General features: G+C 35.7%; 1 protein-coding gene across 3 annotated transcripts in view; it reads right to left on the minus strand.

Moving 5' to 3' along the window:
* Window positions 1-19195, minus strand: part of EYA2 (EYA transcriptional coactivator and phosphatase 2) — a 131021-nt gene that overhangs the window by 50703 nt on the left and 61123 nt on the right. For all 3 annotated transcript variants that reach the window (XM_087929044.1, XM_026697531.2, XM_087929043.1), the window contains exons 2-5: window positions 14406-14524; window positions 9705-9753; window positions 7935-8077; window positions 4054-4170 (exon numbers count right to left, since the gene is read on the minus strand). In XM_087929044.1, coding sequence (XP_087785170.1) covers window positions 4054-4170; window positions 7935-8077; window positions 9705-9753; window positions 14406-14514 — 418 coding nt within the window. In that variant the 5' untranslated portion in view covers window positions 14515-14524. The remainder of the gene's footprint in view (window positions 1-4053; window positions 4171-7934; window positions 8078-9704; window positions 9754-14405; window positions 14525-19195) is intronic.

The following is a 19195-nucleotide window of genomic DNA, read 5'->3' on the forward strand; positions in this document are numbered from 1 at the left end:
TCTCAGCTTTTAATGGGATTTATATAATCGAGGAACATAAATCCTTTTTCATTGTACTCTGTTGACATGTTTTATAAACTGCCAAATATATATGACGCTGGGGGAGGGGGAGCTTGAGGGTAGAGGAGAGGCAAGCAATTTCTGCATAGAGTGAGAACATTTTTGTTCTCATTTTTGAAACTAATATGATTATTTTTGCAATCTCCCATTGACTAACTGCTCATTATCACCAACCTGAGATGAACAGGAATGAAAACAATGATCGTGCAATGTAGCAGTATTTCCCAACTATGGCAACTTCCATATGTCTGGACAGCAACTGCAACTTCAATGGGATTGGCTCACCCACCCACTCTGGCAGAAGGGGTATGCTGCAGATTCCACTGGCCAAGGAATTCCATTAGTCGTGCCAGCATTAGTTAAATCCTTTGAGATTTGCTTGCTTAGGACATGCAATGAGCACAGAGAGGTAGTTTGCTGATGCTGTATCGGTTTATCACTACATAATATCACAGTTACATACCATGCTGGCATGTTTCTGCACCAGGTACTGCTAACTGCCTCATGTGTGGAAAGGGCAAGATCTGGTTTTAACAGAATTCTTTTGCCCCCAGGAGTTATTAAAATATGTTTAGGAGAAAAGAAAGTGGACTACTCTAATAAAATGAAATCTTATGCTTATCTTCCTATTTACATGCAATTCTGTGCAGAAACCATAAAATGCACAAATAGCTCTTGCAGAAGATTCAGAGCAATTTCCCCTTCCATCGTGCCGGTTATGCTGTGTATCTTTTTTAAAAAAATGCTTTAATCAAAGTACATTCTAACTCATAGGAGGGTAGTTTTTAATCATACACAAGCAAACATTCTCTGAGAGGAGTGGAATGAAATACAAAGATGATTTCCTGTTTATGCAACTGTACCATAAGCATTAGTATGAAAACTGCCACGCTTTATTTTACCCTATGGAATCTTATAGAAAAGCACCAGTAGCTGTTGTCGTTCTGTATGACAATTTCTTATATACAACTCAAAGTCCGGTATGTAGTGTACAGTAAAAAGACATCCAATTTTACCTCACATAAGACAAAGGATTAACCACTTCTCAGCTCCAGTACAGATCACTGTAAATTTATAATTCATTATGCTTCAAGAATCTAAGGACTCTGATAAATCACAAGGCCAAAACTGTGTCTCCATGCACAATTTTACGTACCTCCATCATACTAACTTCCTTCTAAGTTAAATAACCTTGGATTCTATTACTGGGGATCCTCTATGTTCTAGGCCCTTATTAATTTGAGTGGCCCTTTCTGGCACAACTCTAACATTTAAAAGAATGCCAGTAGAACAAACATGTTCAGGCAACCAATGCAAGGAGACCAGGTTCCTCGCTATGAGGAATGTCAAAAGATCCAAGGGAATTCATTTCTTTCTTTGGTTGCAGGGTCAAGTGTAAGGAACACCTCAATTGGATTTGAAAGGCAGAGTGGGGGCAGGACTGCATTTGCAGCTGTTCTGGTGTGTCAGATCAAGGCACTCTGCTGTATAGCCAACAAGACCATTAATGTAAGGCAATGGGGCCTTACAAGATGCATCGGGGGCGGGGGGGGGGAAGTGCTTGTTTTCCTTTAAGAGGCTTGTGAAAGTTGGGAAATAGAGGGGAAGGGAATAGAAGGGCAGCGTGCCCTCCCAGGTGTATGCAGTGTGGGAAAGCTCTAAAAGCACATTCCTCAAAAGAAGGAAGGAAATGTTCTGAGCATCCCATGAAGAGCTTTCATCAGCACTTTGGAAAGGTAAATAATGTCCAGAGATAAAGAGCTTTTTAAAAGACATTAAAAAAAACATGGTTGGGTGGACTCTTTCTTCTTTTAAGCAGCTGAGATTAATTTGTTTTTGCAGGAAAAGAATTTGAGTCCCTTAAAACTGCTTTGAGAATGTATATGCTCACCATACACATAGTACCATCAGTGAAGAAACATTCAGTGACTTGGATCACCAAGTGCTTTTACTTTGAAAATTGCATTCACTAATCAAACCAGGATTAGCATGGAAACCAGAGCACCGCAGAGCAACTATTGAAAAACTTTTGAGTAAATAAGAGTCTACTTATACTGGTGGGAAGAATTTATATTCGAGACTAGAAGTTTAAACATTGTGAAAACAGATTCATGAGAAATTCAGAAAGTGAAAGCTCATGATATCCAAGATTTAAGGTGGGTTGATGAGAATTCAGCATAATTATATAAGAATGGTGCGGTACTTTCTTTTACTGCAGTCATTGTACTTTCACTTTTGTTTATTTTATTGCTTATTTTTTCTTTTTACTTCCAGGTCCAGTTTTTCTCAAAATCTATCCCTGACAATGCCCCAAACAATAGCCCATTCCGTTTAGAAACTCCCATTGCCCTTTTCTTGTCCCATCTTTGCATTGTCGTCTTCATACTGTGAAAAAATGGTTTTCCTAAACCCATAATGATATAGCAAAGGAAGACTCCAGCATGATGCTGGGGTCCAGGTAAGAATGCCCAAAACTCTCTCAGCCCAACCAGTGGTCAATTCAGTGACCAAACAGATTACAGATGTGACCATGTGACATGAACTACATCTCCCAAGAGGCATTAACTACATTTCCCATGAAGCATTCTCTTAAGGGGGCAGCTCTCATTCCCAAACTAATTCTATACTGTCTAACCAGCACACTATATACTGTCTAACCAGCACACTATATATTGTCTAACCAGCACACCGTTGTATTCTTAACTAATTCTGTCAGTCTTTCTTCATATACAATCAAATATCTTAAATTTATATTCTCATTGATTTAGCATGTATATGTATGAATAGACATATACTGAAATTCCACTTTCCCAAATATTTCTAAGCAGTTAACTATCAGTCACCATCCTCATGCATTCTTTTTCCATATTAACTCATCTCACCTTAACCATCAACTTCAAGTCCCCAGTTAGAATCCCTCCCCCCGATTTAATTCATTGCATAATTTCCCCCAAAACTCATCTCCTGGTCTTCTATTATCATCATTTATTGGAGACTAATATATTGCCAATTAATGGATTCCAATTTTCCTAGGCACCTATTCTAATATAGAAGGCGCCAATTCATATTTTCCTGATACACACTTTAGCCCTTTTACTCATAATTAAGTTTATTGGGATATATTTATTGATCAAATGCCACCGGATCAGACCACTTATTCAATTCTATTACAACTTAAATCAGGCACGTGACATATTTTTCTTTCATTAATTCATTTTCTTTATTTCTTTTTAACTGTAAGGTTAGGTAATTGTCAGTTTTGTTACATTTTGGTGAATATGCCACAAGCACAATCACAGTCCAGTTCCACCCCAAAACTGTTCATTTATAAGCTAGCTTCTCTAACCTTTCAACCCAACATACTGCTAACTGCATCCCATAAGTATAAGACATAAATATTGACAGTATACTGATATGTATTCAGGGTGCAAAATCATTTAATATTTATGAATAAAGAATTATGTAAAAATGGGGATTTAAATATAATCACATAAATGCAATCTGTATTCTAAAAATGTTAAGCAAAAATATGGAAAATAATGTAACAGAGGCAGCAGTTTATTCAGGAAACAACATGATATAAGATACGACTATATATCTGTTTAGCCACACAAAATAGCATATGTGTGCATGTGTGTGTGTGTGTGTGTGTGTGTGTGTGTGTGTGTGTGTGTGTGTATGTGTAAGAGAGAGAGATTTGAAATAACTAAAATCATTTGGGCCTTCAGGCAAGAACATAATGATTTTTTATAACATTTTACCCATTTTGCGAAATTTAGACCTTTTACTTTTTTGAGCAAATAATGCTTTAATTGAAGGTTTATTACTCCTGCAATACAGAGTAGGCAGTTTTGTACAGCACAAGGCTGCCTCAATGTCATTCTGAGTGCTGTCTGAGAAAACTGTTCCAATGGAACAAAGCAGAATGCTAAAGTAGACATATTGACACTCTCTGTTAAGTATTTTTGGTTGCAACAGATTTTGAATACTAACCATGCATTTGGTAAGCATAAGGTGTCTGGCCTGATGCTGCCGTGCTGAAGCTGGATCCATAGCTAAGAAACCCACTCTGACCAGGTGAATGGCTCAGGCTATCTTCTGTTTTGATGGCTTAGGAGACAAAGAAGAAGGCATATGTGTATGTATATATTACCTGGAACCTGATATGAAGCACAAACAAATATTTGATGCACTAAGGTTATTTTCATTAGTTTTTGTCCCTACTGTAGTGTTCTTTCCCCACTCCCAATTCATCCAGGAGAAGATGGAACTATCTCCAAAATAAAGGGAAAGCAATATGACATAGCATTTTCTGGTCAAGAAAGGGAAGGGAAACTGTACATGGAATTGTTCAAGGCAGGGAGGCAATTTGAATCCTAACTCTTATTCATATCTTAGAGAATAAGGAAGGTTCTATTAATGGTCTTTCAAGAGAATTAGAAGTACAGCATTTAGTTCTCACTCGACATTACTTGCAGGCGGATGTCACAGATGTATGTAGAACACCATATGAATCACATTTTACCTTTAAAATAGAAGAGATCCTACTGCAAGCTGCATGTCTGCCCAATAACTCTGATTTACTGTTGCCTCTTGCAGCCATTTTAAAAAATGGAGCAAATTTCCTCATGGGATAACAATGGCATACAACCTTGATATTCTTCAAAATCACTTCCTCATGAGAACATCTGTCTGTTGTACTAGGCCTGGGCATTCTCTGCATCATATCCCTTAAATGTAGCTACCTAGCAAGACCCTAGATAGCACACCTTCATGATACATGACTCTGCCCTTTGGAATACGCTCTAGATCTGGCACCCTGTCTCCTGGCCTTCAAAAAGCTGTGAAGGCATGGCTTTTCCCACAAAGCTTTTAGACAGTATGAATCTGGAGCCCAGGGAAGTTCTAAATATTATTCTGGATATGTTGCATTTGGGCCCCAGGAAGTTTTTCATTGGGTTTTATACTCTTTATTGTTTTTACTACTTGATTATTGTTTGTGAGTTGCCATAGGATCGACAGCTATAGAAATTTTGTAAACAAACCAACTTCCCATGCCAAAAACAGGCCAATTTGTTTGAGAAACCATGAGTGATTATAAGTTACTATTGCCGACTCCATAATTGTTGGTATCTGAATTGGACTTTTGTGGGTATACGGTAGGAAAAATTGTTTTTGGTTTCCCTGACATTTATATTCTGATTGCAATCGACAACTTGCATGCAGAACACTCAACACATTATAGGCTTGGCCACAATTAATCTTCATTGACAGATGCTTTCTGGAAGCCTGTTTCAGACAAAGAAATAACTTGGCACCAAATTAATTTCCACATAGTTCTCCGTTTTGTCTAGGAACTTGGGATAGTTTTACTTTTGAGCCAAAAAAACAATAGTACTTCATTGTTCTTGGTTGTCTGCCAGGTGGGATTTTTCAGAATGTACAGAATTGCATGGTGGGTGTAATGAAGAGGGATGGGAGAAAGAGGAGAGGTTATTGTTCAGAAGATGCAAACAGGTAATCTATAGGATGTGTAAGAATCACGCAGACCTAACAAATGCATCGACTACATATCTTTGTGGACCACTGCAAGTTCTTTGGAATTGGGGTGTTCTACAAATGCAATAAATAAATAGATGAATAAATAAATGTTTGAAAAATAATAGACCAAAGACACCAGTTAGTCACCAAAGGCCTAGTCTTCACCTGCTGTTAATAACAACTGTTCAGTGTTTTTCTTGGCTTTTATCCAGCTAATATAACCTTACATATAGCATATAAGTATAATTCCAGGAAAAAAATATTCTCAAGCTACCATGATTAAAATTAGAATCGTAAGGCCTGTCTTTCTACTGTAGAGACATGTTTATGAATTGATTTTAAATTCTCTTATTTAGTCGATCAGAAACTCACTTAAATTTTTAAACTTATGAATGCTTTAAAAGTCAGTGTCAATTTATTGTGTTTCAAAAATCATAATCCAGGATATATGATGAATCATGAAGAGTTCCTATAGAATATATGTCTACTCATATGTAAGCTCCATGAGAAGAGACTAAAGAATTTCAAGTGTAAGGGATTAAATCTCTCAAACGCTTGCATAAAAAAGCTTCTGCAGATTACAAAATATCTGATGTTTGAACCTCTCTCATGGACAAATATTACATTTTATTTCATGCTTGATTATAAAAAGAATACAATGTCTCATGTGTCATAATATACATTTAATAATTAACTTTCTCTTAGTGCTGTTCAGTTGTAATGCCAGTTCCTTATTTCTATTATTTTAAACTACGTATATATGAATACTGACCTAGAATGTTAAAGAACTGATTAAGGGCAACTGCTGTGAAAAATTAGAAAGTCTTTAAAGGATGACTAAAAAAAACCTAAATGCGTATCTAATATTATTAATTAAGAAGCAGTGCAGCGAGTTAGAACATGTAGTAATCCATTTTGAATTTCTGGAATCTGATATTGCTACCTATAAGTTACCACAAAACCTGTCATGCCAAAATAAACTGAAACTGAACTGGGCTGGCAATTTAAATTTAGATTCAGTATCAGGAAACTTTTTATGGTCTAGGTCTTGGAACTGTCGATAATATGAACATGCTGACTTATGCTGTGTGATTCATTCAGTCAGTATAAGCCTACAATCATTTTAGGTTTGTGAAGAAGAATAACATATGCAGAGTTACTTGCATATACATAGGAAATTGAGTGGATCAGTGTAGTTATTTGCACAGTCCAACCTTTGGGCCAGTTATTTTACTTTAAGTCACATATTGTGCTCTTTACATTCTCGAGAACTTTGCATGCCATGAACCAGAAGTTCTTGGAAAACTAATAAACAAACAGATCCTTCCAACTTGAAAATATTTCTTTCTTTATGACTGTTTAATAAAAAGAATCATGGCTAAACAGGGCAACTTGGAGCTGCTTAAAATACCTATCAATCAATCAACCAATCAACCAATCAATCAGAATAGAGCTGGAAGGGACCTTGAAGGCTCAAGCAGGAGACCTATACCATTTCAGATAAGTGGCTGTCCAGTCTTTTCTTAAAAACCTTCAGTGATGAAGCACCTACACCTTCTGAAGGCAAATTTAGGCAGAGACTCAAAAGCAAGTACCCATTCTCTGCAATTTTGCCACAAGGGAAATAGGCAAATATAAAATATAATAGACTTTGGGTCGAGCATCAAAGCTGTTCCCAATTTTCTACTGGATTGGTACTAGTACTGGCAACAATATTGCATAAATAATATTTTAAGACAGATAAAATATGACCCTGGTGTCATGAACTGATGAGCAGCTTAGCTGTTGAATCTTGCATCAACTAAAGCAGGATTTTTCAAACTGGGCTGTGTGCAATTCTAGGTTTCCATGAGAACTTAACGGAGATCCATACGAAACGAAGAGAAAAATCAAATAACTCCAATATATAAATTAGCATGCATAAATTACAACAATCACAAGTTTTGTTTTATTACCAGTTTTATATCAGTCAATTAATTGGTCTGAGAACATTGTATGAAAAATCCTGAATTAAACCATTCAGATACTCTTATGAGATAGCCTTTTCAATAGCATACTGCAATAATCTTTTGGTTTTCCAATTTAAGAGATATTGATGCAGTTAGACCAAGGGTCTTCAAACTTGGCAACTTAAGACTTGTGGACCTCAAACCCCAGAATTCCTGAGCTAACATGACTGGAGGAGGAATTCTGGGAGTTGAAGTCCACAAGTCTTAAAGTCTATTAAGTTTGAAGACCCCTGAGTTAGACTTACAGACTTATCCAGATAATCAAATTGAAATGCAAACAATTAAGAAAGCCAAGTTTTTCTTATTAACCAGTGCATTACTCACAATAGGAAGGAATTCCATATGGTTGTCCAGAGGGTGGATATCCAGTATAAGCAGCAGTTTGCTGGATGCCTGCACTGTACTGAGTTTGCCCATAAGTAGCCATTGTTGCAAAGGATGGAACTGTTACTATATGGGGATAATTTCTAATCAAGAAAGGAAGAAAAATATTTATATCAATTGATCACTTTCGGCAATGACTATGAAATGATTATGAATAACTAATGTGTTTATTGGAAAGGAAAAATAGCTTTTCCTCCCTCAAATAATTTATCTTTAAAGTGGAAGCATTTACTGTATATTCTCTGTAAAAATAGTCATGGAAAGTTAAAAGGTTTTTTTTTATTTTAATCTAATTTTCTGTTTGGGAAAGGCTATTATTTTAAATTCATGGTCACCTTTCCTCTGGGTAAACATTTTATATTTGGTATTATAGCAGTAATTCTATTACAATCCTGAAATTGTCAGATCCATATTTTGCACTATCATTTTGGGCCAATCTCAGAGGCAGCCCTATTGCAATCCATTGAAGTAATTCAGCTTTCCAATTTTAGAAAGTATTGTGACTGGCATATCAGTCAAAACTGTTCAAAAGGCACTTTATTCCAGAAGGCCATACTAGTGATGATTATAGATTACCACAAAGTATTAGCAATATTTTGGTTTTGATTGACAGTGCTTTGGTCTAATATTCATTACCACAGGTGAGTAGAATTCTATCAAAAACATATAAAGCTGTACATAGGAGAAAAAATACATGCCATAAGGAGGCTGATGGTAATGCCCATTATACTCTGAATGATTTCATGCAGCAACTTCTGATTTTAAACAGAAGATGGAATTTGTGTATGCTAAAGTCAAAGCACATGGAGGTGCCTTCTAAAAACATCCAATTCAGAATGGAACTCCTACAAAGCAATTGTGTCCTGGCTTATCCAAAAAAGACAGCTAGTTCAATTATATCAAAGCTACTGAGAGGTCAAAGAAAATCAGCAAGATAACATTCCTTTACTTCTCTCGCAGAGTAGTCAACTCTGCCACAACCAGCTCTGATCCTTGACCAAAATGAATTCAGAAAAATCAGTTTCTTTCAAAGAGCATGGATTTGGTCAGACATTAATACTCAAAATTTAGCACTAACTTAGGCTTGTAAACATAGATGGCCAAACCAATAGTGATAATACTAATGCCTCCTTTAAGAAAGTTTGGATCAACTCCTCTCATAAAAATGATTAGGAGAAACAACATTTGCGTGACTAATCTATGAAACCTTGAAATGAAACTTGGGTACATTTAATTCAATAATAAAATAAGTTTGCTAAATAATCTGAATTTGTTTAAACCCATGGTAGATGACATAATATTTTCTATTTATGCACTTGTCAACAAGTTGGTGCCTATTATATATGCCAGATTAGAAATTCCCCCTAATTTCCAGCATACATAATCAAACTATAATGAGACTAAAAATTCTGGGGACTTTTAGCCCAACATATTGAACAACCAGCAGATTCCCTGTCAATGAAGGCAACATGCTTATGTGATAACATTTGCTGTGATATGTGGACGTTATCAAAATAATAATTTGCTTTCATAAGATCTCTTTCTCTCTGTGTGTGCATGTGTATCTATTTATGCTCATACTGATTAGCATCAATTTATCATTTCTACTCAGAATTAATCTCAGAGAAATCACAGGAGAATATTTCTACAACTGGCTGACAATCCCTAAAAACAAATTCTGTCAGCAATCATTCAATATAACTCTCTTACTTGGTAGTGTAGAGATGAAAAGAATGTTGAGGTGCAGATTTCTGGTTGCCTGTAAAACAAAATTTGCACAGTTAACACCATCAACTGTATTAATGGCAATAAAATAATTTGTTCATTGCTTGCCAAGATCTTTGAATAACTGCAGTACAAGAATAATAATCACATTCATAATTGTTCTCAGGGTTATGGGTTGTATTAATATAATATATCTGGACCCAGCTAAAGAAAGTATCCATACTTAAATGAGAGACAAAGGTATGTCTGTTCTTTGAAGGGAACATATTAATGGTAAACATTTAAGCTACTTGATAAGTCATTTAGTAAAATGAAGAAACAAAGTCATCAGCATTCTCAAAGAGTTCTCAAACCATTAGAATTTACTTATCTCACAAGGGCTTGAAAGTATCCATCTACAGCCTACAAGAGTCTAGCAGGACAAAATTCAGAGCCATTAGCAAATACACTGAACGATTCTTAGGAAATTATTCAATATCTGTTTTTGGCATCTCTACCTTAACCATTCAGAAAACCAAACAATTTGGATATATTGTTGTAAGTTAAAATGGATAATAGGCGTTTACTTCTTTGTTTATAGTTATAGCTTTATTTAAAAAATTAGGTAGTTTGAATTCAATTTTTCAGTTCTAATTTGAAGAGACCTTATGGCCACCAATAAACAAAGCACTCATGTATTGTACCAACATATGGTCAAGACAGTATCAGTTGACCCTTTGCTTTAAACACCATATACTTTGTATTGATACATAAAGAAGATTCGTCATGCATAAATCTACATTCATTTTCTGGGTAACATAGAAGATATCACTCTTGTTGGAATGATCTAATTTTCAGCTCAGGCACAGATAGGATAGAACAGCATCATTGTCATCATACTGTAATCTGTATATATGGGTTATGGTTTTGTCATAAAGCAAGACGGGTCTCTCAGAAAGCTGTAAATAGTTGGGAACAGCTTCAGTATGTATTCACAATAGTGAAACACACTGTAACCAAATAGGGCTCATAGTTTTCAACCACTCTCAGAATAATCCCAAACATAAAAAACAGTAAAAAAAAAGTTGCCTTCTCCTCTCCTCTCCTCTCCTCTCTTGTGTTTCCCAAACAAAACAAACTCTCCAGTCATCATGAGTGAAAACATGTTTGAAAATGCATTGCTAACAATTTCTAAAATGGCACAAAACAATAAGACAACCATTTAAGCTTTTAAATTGTTGGAAGTAGGGCTTTAATATTCTCAGCCATCTCACATCTCTATCAAAAATTTTCTTTGCAAATAATTCCAGTAACTGTAAATCTTTATCTAAAAAAATACAAAAATTCTGCTTTTGATTAAGGATGATGATGATGATTCCTGCCTTTTTTTTTTTTTTTGCAAGGTCAACTCAAACTAGCAATTTAAATCTCAAGACTATTTTCACTGGCAAAGCACAATGTATAATTTCCATTTGCCAGTCTGATTGTGGATATTCGTTCTTGAAAAATCCCTCGTTGATCAATTATATGTGTTGCAATGTAAAATAATTATCTCTCAGAATATTATATCATTCTGAGTTTGTTTCACTTTTCTCATATCTTGCTACCTTTCTTTTGAAGGCAGAGGATAGATGAAATAAATTGGTGGCTACTTTGCAAAAGCAGCAACGAAAGCAAAACATAAAGAGTTGGATTCCTAGGCAACTTGTAACTCTACTACAGTAGACTCCTGTTCTCAACCGGATTTTTAAATTGTACTGTTAACTTTCTTCAAAATGCTAATTAATTTATAATGGATATTCCATTTACAGTAGCCTTCCCTTTACGAGCTGCCTTTGTTTTGCAAATGTTAAATTAATAAGAATGTGCTCAATATGGTAAATTAGCATTTTGACATATTTAATGCTGATATAAAGAATCTCATGGACGGTTTTCTACTTTCTCCAATATTTCCTTTTAATTATTCTACCATTTAATATTTGTTTCTAGATCTCTATTTTAACTATACCAATCTCTTTCTTTCTTTTAATTCAGGGACCACAATTTCAACCAACTATTTTTAAGGTTCCTTTTTGCTCTAAATTGCCCTCTCTGCCAACAAATATCTGATTTATAAGTACTGGGATGAAAGTTTGTATTCTCTCACTAGCTAAATTTGAACATATTGATGTTTCCTTTTTTAAAAAGGAAACAAAATAAAAATAACTGAAAAATTCTTTGGAATTTTAGATTTCTAAATATTATTTTAAATATTTTAGTTTTTTTTAAAGCCACTTGTAATAGATGCTAATTATGAAAGTTTAGCTTACTGTTTTTTCAGTTCAATATTATCTCACTGATTGTACAAACAATTTTCCTCTAAGCCACCTTCCTTTTTGATGCCATAACAAGGTAACTCCAGGGGTGGGTTTCTACCAGTTCTGTCCACCTCTGTAGAACCGGTAGCTCTGAAGAGCAGCCGACACAGAACCGGTTCTATGTCTGCTGATGTTTTTGCCCGGGTTCTTTCCTGACCTTTATTTCCTGCTTTTTCAACTTCAGCTGCCACACAAGGCACAGCTGCAGTTAAAAAAGCAGGAAAAAAGGGCTTTTTCAAAGCCTGCTTCTCTGCACGCAGCATGCCGATGACGATTTACAGGCACGCTCACGCTGCCTTTAGGGAAGCACATCGTAAATCACCGAACCTCATAAATCTCCGAACCGATAGTTAACCCTGTCAGATCCCACCCCTGGGTAACGCTAACTTCTACTGTACTTATAAGTCCAAGGTATTGAAATAGATTGAAAAATCAATCTGAAAACTAGATGACTAGTTCATCTGGAAATATTTACTTCCCATTAGATCCAGTGAGATTTACTCATGCAAAGCAGCAATCCATGCCATGTTGCCAGTATTAAAAGTATACCTATCTATGATCAGGATTTCCAATTAATGGCTGACTGGTGCACAATTATGGAAACTGAATAAGGGTACAATTGTAGTCTCATCAGGTAAAATAGCTTTGGACTTTCTTCGTGGGGAAAGAAAAGGACACATTACTGTAGAAGTCATGACAGCAATTTAGAAAACAATGTCTGCTCAAAATTATTAATATTTTCAAACCTACAAGGAAGATTGTGATCCTGGGTTTCTGTCAAATATATTATGGCTGCAAGGTTAGACATATTTGCACGCCAAGAGTTAATCATTCTACTTAATAAGCAAGGGGCTTCTGTCATCTCTCTTTCAATGGACATATAGTTGGACTTTTAATTCTAGCAAACAATAGCTAGAACTGTAGTAGCAAAAACTAGTCCAGCAACATCGTTTGCCAATAATTTAAAAAACAGATTTAACATTCCATCTTCTTTTCCTACCCCCATTATTTTTTCATACTGTCCAAGTGAAGAGAGAAAATGGGAACTGGGCTAAGTAAGGCAAATAAATTTCCATTGCCTAACCTCAAATGCCAAAAGAATGTGTCTTAATATCTGCCAAGCATGAAACTTCAGACCGCAGTTTGGAAGAAAGATTGTGTATATCTGTGTGTCTGTGTGTCTGTGTCTGTGAGTGTGAAAGCAAGAGAATGAAAAGTAATTAGAAGACTGTCAGGTTTGGATTCCTGATCTTTCAATATTTGTAAGAGCAGCATCAGCATATCCTACAATAGACAGGAATGATTCAAAATACCACTGTACCATCCTTTCCTCTGTCCACATTGCCTCTAAAATTATGCATGACCAAAATCAGTGATATTGTATAATGGGTCTATTTCCTAATGGGTTTCTATGAAGGTGATGGAAGAACTGAAATCCAAACACATTCAACGTTTTAGAATATTCACATTCATGCATATTGACATGCACTGAAACAAATGAAGGTGAAGTATATTTATAGATTTACCTGCAACTGTATAACAGTCAAAGTTGATTATGTATACTCATATGCTAAATGCAGAAACGTTCAGCAAGAGAACTGAAACTGGAGGAACTTGGCATAATGTTTAAGGCATCCTCTGAAGCTTCCCCAAATAAAAATTAGGGACAATATTTAAAGCAGGGAAGACTGGAAATTAAAGTCCCATTCTTTTTAGAGGCTGCTGGAGCATACAAAGCCCAAGGCCAAAATCAGAGAAACCAACAATAAAGGCATTCTTAAAATCTGCTACTTTTCTGACATCGGATAATAACTAAAATAACCTTTGAGCTAATGTTGACATTAGAAATGCAAAGCAATACTATGAGAGGCTTTCAATTACTCATAGAAGCCATATTAAATCTCATTATTTGCACATTTAAATAAAAATCTTTCCTCAGACATTTTTTATTTTGTCCTTTAACTAGCCTAAAATCAGCAAACAAACAAAAGCCATATTTGAACTCCTCTTTGATCTCAGCCTAATGCTACCAATTCTGACCAGCTATATCTTTGCTTTATCTAGAGCTTCTTACTCAATGGTCTATAAATTAGAAAAGCTGAAAGGAGGAGCTGGACTTAGAAGAATGAAGATCTTCCACGCAATCAAAAAGTAGAGCATATACCTCTTTCATCCAGAAGAGAACCACAACTAGGAACAATCCACAGAAATGGTAACTCTGGTTTTCTTCCCATTTCAAAGAAAAAATTGATACAAACCAAGGCCATTTGCTTGTTCATTCTGCCTTTTACAACTCTATCTATGCACTTACAGCTAGGCATCTGAAGTTGAAGCAGAATTGTCAACTTACCTTCTATGTCATCTGGAACCGTAGCATAAGTGTTAGAAAGGTTAAGCTTCAGAATGTCAAGATATTCTTTATTTACAGTCAAGCTGGGTGGTGTCACTAGATCTAGCATTTCCTTATACCTGGAGGAAAGCAAAGGGGGGGGGACCCAGATAATTTATTCATTAATTATGCACGCTTGCTAATGTCTCCACTTTTTTCCCTAGGAATACAAATATTAAAGCTGATTACTTAAACCCAGCCTTCATATAAATTCTACATAAATAACATTCACAAAAAAAAAGTTTTCGTCAAGGGGAAAATGCTGAATTAAAAATCAAGCACTGACTTTCCTTGGAGATTACAACTATATTTGATTAAATATTTTCCCGTACATCCTGGATTTTGCCATCAGATGATTACATTTATATATTGCTTAAATGCCACAAGGAGCAAGGCATGAATTCTAGTATTACCATTACTTTCCAATGAATATAATTTTATCTAGAGAAGACTGCAAGTCACCACACGGTTTTAAACAGGAAAGCTGTTAACGGCATTGCCTTTTAAAGAGAGGACACTATTAAATGGGAAAATCCAGGTTAACATGCTCAGTCAATTTATTTCAGAAATAAATATGATTTAAGCAGGATTCATTTTTGTAGAATTGGGCTTAAACAAATAGACCAGTGTTTGTCAACCATGGCAACTTTAAGATGGGTGGACTTTAGTACTCGCTGGGGAATTCTGGAAGTTGAAGTCCACTCAAAGTTCCCAAGGTGGAGAAATACTGTACTAGACTCTCCCTTAAAAAAATATTACTGTGATCAGGACATTTAATGTCAAGCCAATTAATTAGACATCATTTCTAATGTTACCTGGTTGGCTTTCATCATAGTTTCCTCCAAAATCAGCAAATACACAACATGCAGCATTTTCAGGGATGGATCTGGACAAATTCCCCTGCTAGCTAACACTGTAACTAACTATATTTTGAAATTTGGAGACTCTGCTGAAATATTCCTGGCTGATCTGAAAATAGGCCAAGCAGGTACAGAAGTCATTGAACTTCCTTGAAGGAGACACCAATGAATGGAAAGTTACAAAATCTCCCAGGAAGTAATATTAGAAACCACTTTTATAATTTTATCAAGAAAGGTACAAGGAAGCCATAGCCATGTAGTCACCAGTAGTCAAGCTTTTTACTCTTTATGAATCTACATTTGATACAATCATTTTAATTACTGAATTAATCTATTCATCTAGTGTTGCCTAGTAACTATCCAAACTACTCTAATTGCAGTCAGTATTAAAGAAAGAGAAGGGTCCTTTAAATTCAATTCATCAACTCTTCTCCCCCCTCTCAATCTTAACAAAGTATGCCTCCTTATAACATTCATAATTTTCTTACAAGGACAAGCAGATTTTAACTCCCTGCAGTTTTCTTAGCAAGGGTTTTTTTCAGAAGTGGTTTGCCATTGCCTCCTTCCTAGGACTGAGCGAAAGTGGCTGGCCCAAGATCATTTAGATGGCTTTGTGCCTAAGGTGGAACTAGAACTCACACCTCCAATTTTCTAGTCTGATGCTTTAACCACTAGACCAAACTGGTTCTCAGATCTTAAAAAATACATATTGATATTTACTGCTTGAGTTTTTCAAATATTATTTGCTGATTATTCAGTTTTTTAAAAAAACTCTGATAGTTCTAAAGGATACATAATTCCTCAGAAATCTGATTAACACCTCTGCAATTAAGTAAGAAACAAAGGAGTTAATGAGAACAACATGTTTCCTACAAAGTCATTTGTTCAAAGTCATTTGAGCACTGAATATACTTATACAGTTGTAGAAAACAAGAAGTTGGTTATATCATGTGATGGGGACAAATGTGATAATTTCTCCTCTCCTCTTGCACCATTATACTTCACACTGAAATTGCACTGGCCTTATCTAGTATGAGAGACAAATTAATTATTCCTTACTTATTCAGTTTTCTTCTCTTTATACTGCTGAGGTAAATTTATGATGAAAAGGAAAGAGGGCTATATATTCTACTCTTGTTCTTGCCAGATCCTCAAAAACATGTACTGTATCTTTTACCTATTCAATCACAATGAAAAGCACCACTCTGCATGTTCGAAGAGCTAGTTTGTGTTTTTAAAAAGAGATCCAAAATTTAACACAAGCTTACTTCAGATGAAGGAACTATCTATTTCTTAAATAGACTCCTGCAGCTATTCTGGCCGTCGCAAAATTAATGCATTTTTTACAGATCTCATTATTTTGCATTGCTGGTTTCATGAGTTTTCACTGCAGTCATACAGATACACCCAATTCGAGCAGTATAGGAAAGTATTCCCCCCTCCCCCACCGTATCCCATCCCATCTAATGTTCTGTTTTACAGCTGTACAGAGCAGATTGCACCATTTGTTAGACCTGTCGTCACTCTGGCTCCCCTGGGGCTGCAACATTAAGGCCAAAGCATGACTGTGCTTTTATAGAAGAGTACTCCCCAGCAGTGCAAAGGAGCAGAACTTAGGAGCTGACAGCTGGGAAGTGGGAAGGGGAGGAGAGCAACTTCAAAAGGTTCCTACTGCTGCTAATGGATTAAAAGCATATGGAAGGTTCCAAGTAGGGCTTGAACCAGCTCACCTTTTGATTTACCCTTGTGGGCCTTTGTTCAGCTACCTAAGCTGCAGATGACTACCTAGGCTCTGAGATAAAGATACAGCATTCAACAGTCGAAAGGTAACAGATGGCATGGCAATGACCATAGGGAATGACGAGGGGGAGAGCAAGTTACTGAGGTAAAAAGTCACTGACTTAAGGGATGCAGAATATGAGAGTGGCTCACCTAACCTATAGAAGGAAGCCTCTGCTTTCTAATATATGTAATAGGAGAAGTATAAGTTGTAGCATATGGCTTGATCTGTAATGGACACAGTGTGCCCTTTTGCCATTAAAGCAGGTTTAATATTCCTGCATCAATAGACACAGTCAGGAAACCAGCCTTGGAGAGACTGCCAGCATAGTTAATACTGAATTAGAAGGATTAATGATCTGGCTTGGTAAAGGCAACTCCCTAAACTGTGATAATGTTAATTATGTCAGCACTTGTGAAAGGCCACTATTAAGACATTTTCATTTAGTGCAAAACAGAGGCAATGTCTATGTCTATTCTTGCATCTCATGCTTATGACCGGTCAAGTGTCTGTTTACAAGAAGAGGAAAACTGGATTTTGGATTGCAGGATGAAAAGTGGTTCTTAATCTCACCCCTCCTTACCCTGCTGCCCTTCCCCTTCACGAAAGCTCCTGCTTAAGTTCAGCAATATAGATTTTAAAGGTAACAGCCATGCTTCCAAGTTTTCAAAGAAGAATTTAACATGATCAACAACATACCCTACAAAAAAATAATATCCAATGCATTCATCACTTGCAGCCTTATAATTGTTCAAAACCCCAAATGGATTACAGTTCTATCTGCATCCACTAAATCCACAGGCATATAATGTAATTAAAGTCACTAAGTAGCAATGTAATTCAAGAAAGGAGTATTAAAATGCCCCCAGAGTCTATCTCCAATTATGTTTTTTGATTGGTACTTAATCAGGCATGCTGTCATGTGTGTTGAGAGCACAATTGTCTATAAGCGCCCTGAAATGAGATTCTGATATAAAACTGATAGATCTGATATTACAATTTTCCCCAACCTTGCTGGGAATTATGGGGAAATACATCCAACATATATGCAAGGCACCAGAATAGAGGAAGTTGCATTAACAGAACCTTACACAATAATGGTAAACACTTTGATGGAGTAAAGTGACTCAAAATATGAACCTTCTTGATTTAAGTTACTGTGAAAATTAACAATGAACAGTTACATAAAATGTAAAGTGGTAGATATGAGTGTATCCCATTGCGAACAATTATGTTTGTAGTTAATTGAATTCAGATGCACTCTGCTCTCTAGTTTCATTTAGATTCATTAAGCTACATAATTTATATGCAAGTACAAAATCATTAGCCTTTGGCTCTAGAATACTGCCTAGAAATACCCTGTTCCCAGGTCACACAGAGTCAACAACGGAACTGGAAATTAAACTCCAAAGCTCCTAACTTTGTGTTTTCCCAAACATTATTTCTTTAAATGCTACAAAACTTTGTGAGATTAGTAAATATATTGTGATACCATTATTAAAGGTTTTTACCAAAAAAAGTAATGTCCGATAGATTAATATATATTTGAGGTGGGTAATATATAATTAAATTATTTTATATATTGCAATTCTGATATAGCCGACTGGGGGTAGAACTCCTCTTCTGGCTATTTCAATCATTTGAAGCTTTTTCAAGCTTCCCAATCATACATATTTTTTTAAAAAGATATTGTGTTTTCTTTCTAAACTACAGCAACCAAAGGATACAATTTGTTAAAAAAGTACAGAAACAGAATAGAAAAAATTTATACTCTATGTTAAAAATTGATCTCTGCTCAAAGATACTAATGAATGAACCAAAAGTTCATTCAAAATTCAGGGTTAAAGGGAAGTCAGTGATGTAATCATGATATCATGACACAAGCCCTGCCTCTTTTCTATGTGGGTTGTAACATTATACATATTTTTAAAAGGGAGGATTTGCACATGTGCTGATAAAAACAGTGAGAGCCGGTAGACTGTGCATAAATGAACTTTACAACACTATAAACAGCATCACAATTAAATATTCTAAAATTTTTGTACTACCTCCAGAGTTGGTGAAAGATACAAGTGAATCAGCTGTCTTTGATCTAATAGTAATCAATAGAG

Source organism: Pseudonaja textilis, chromosome 3 (assembly GCF_049901715.1).
Source record: "Pseudonaja textilis isolate UNSWEBS1 chromosome 3, rPseTex1.2, whole genome shotgun sequence".
NCBI lineage: Eukaryota > Metazoa > Chordata > Lepidosauria > Squamata > Elapidae > Pseudonaja > Pseudonaja textilis.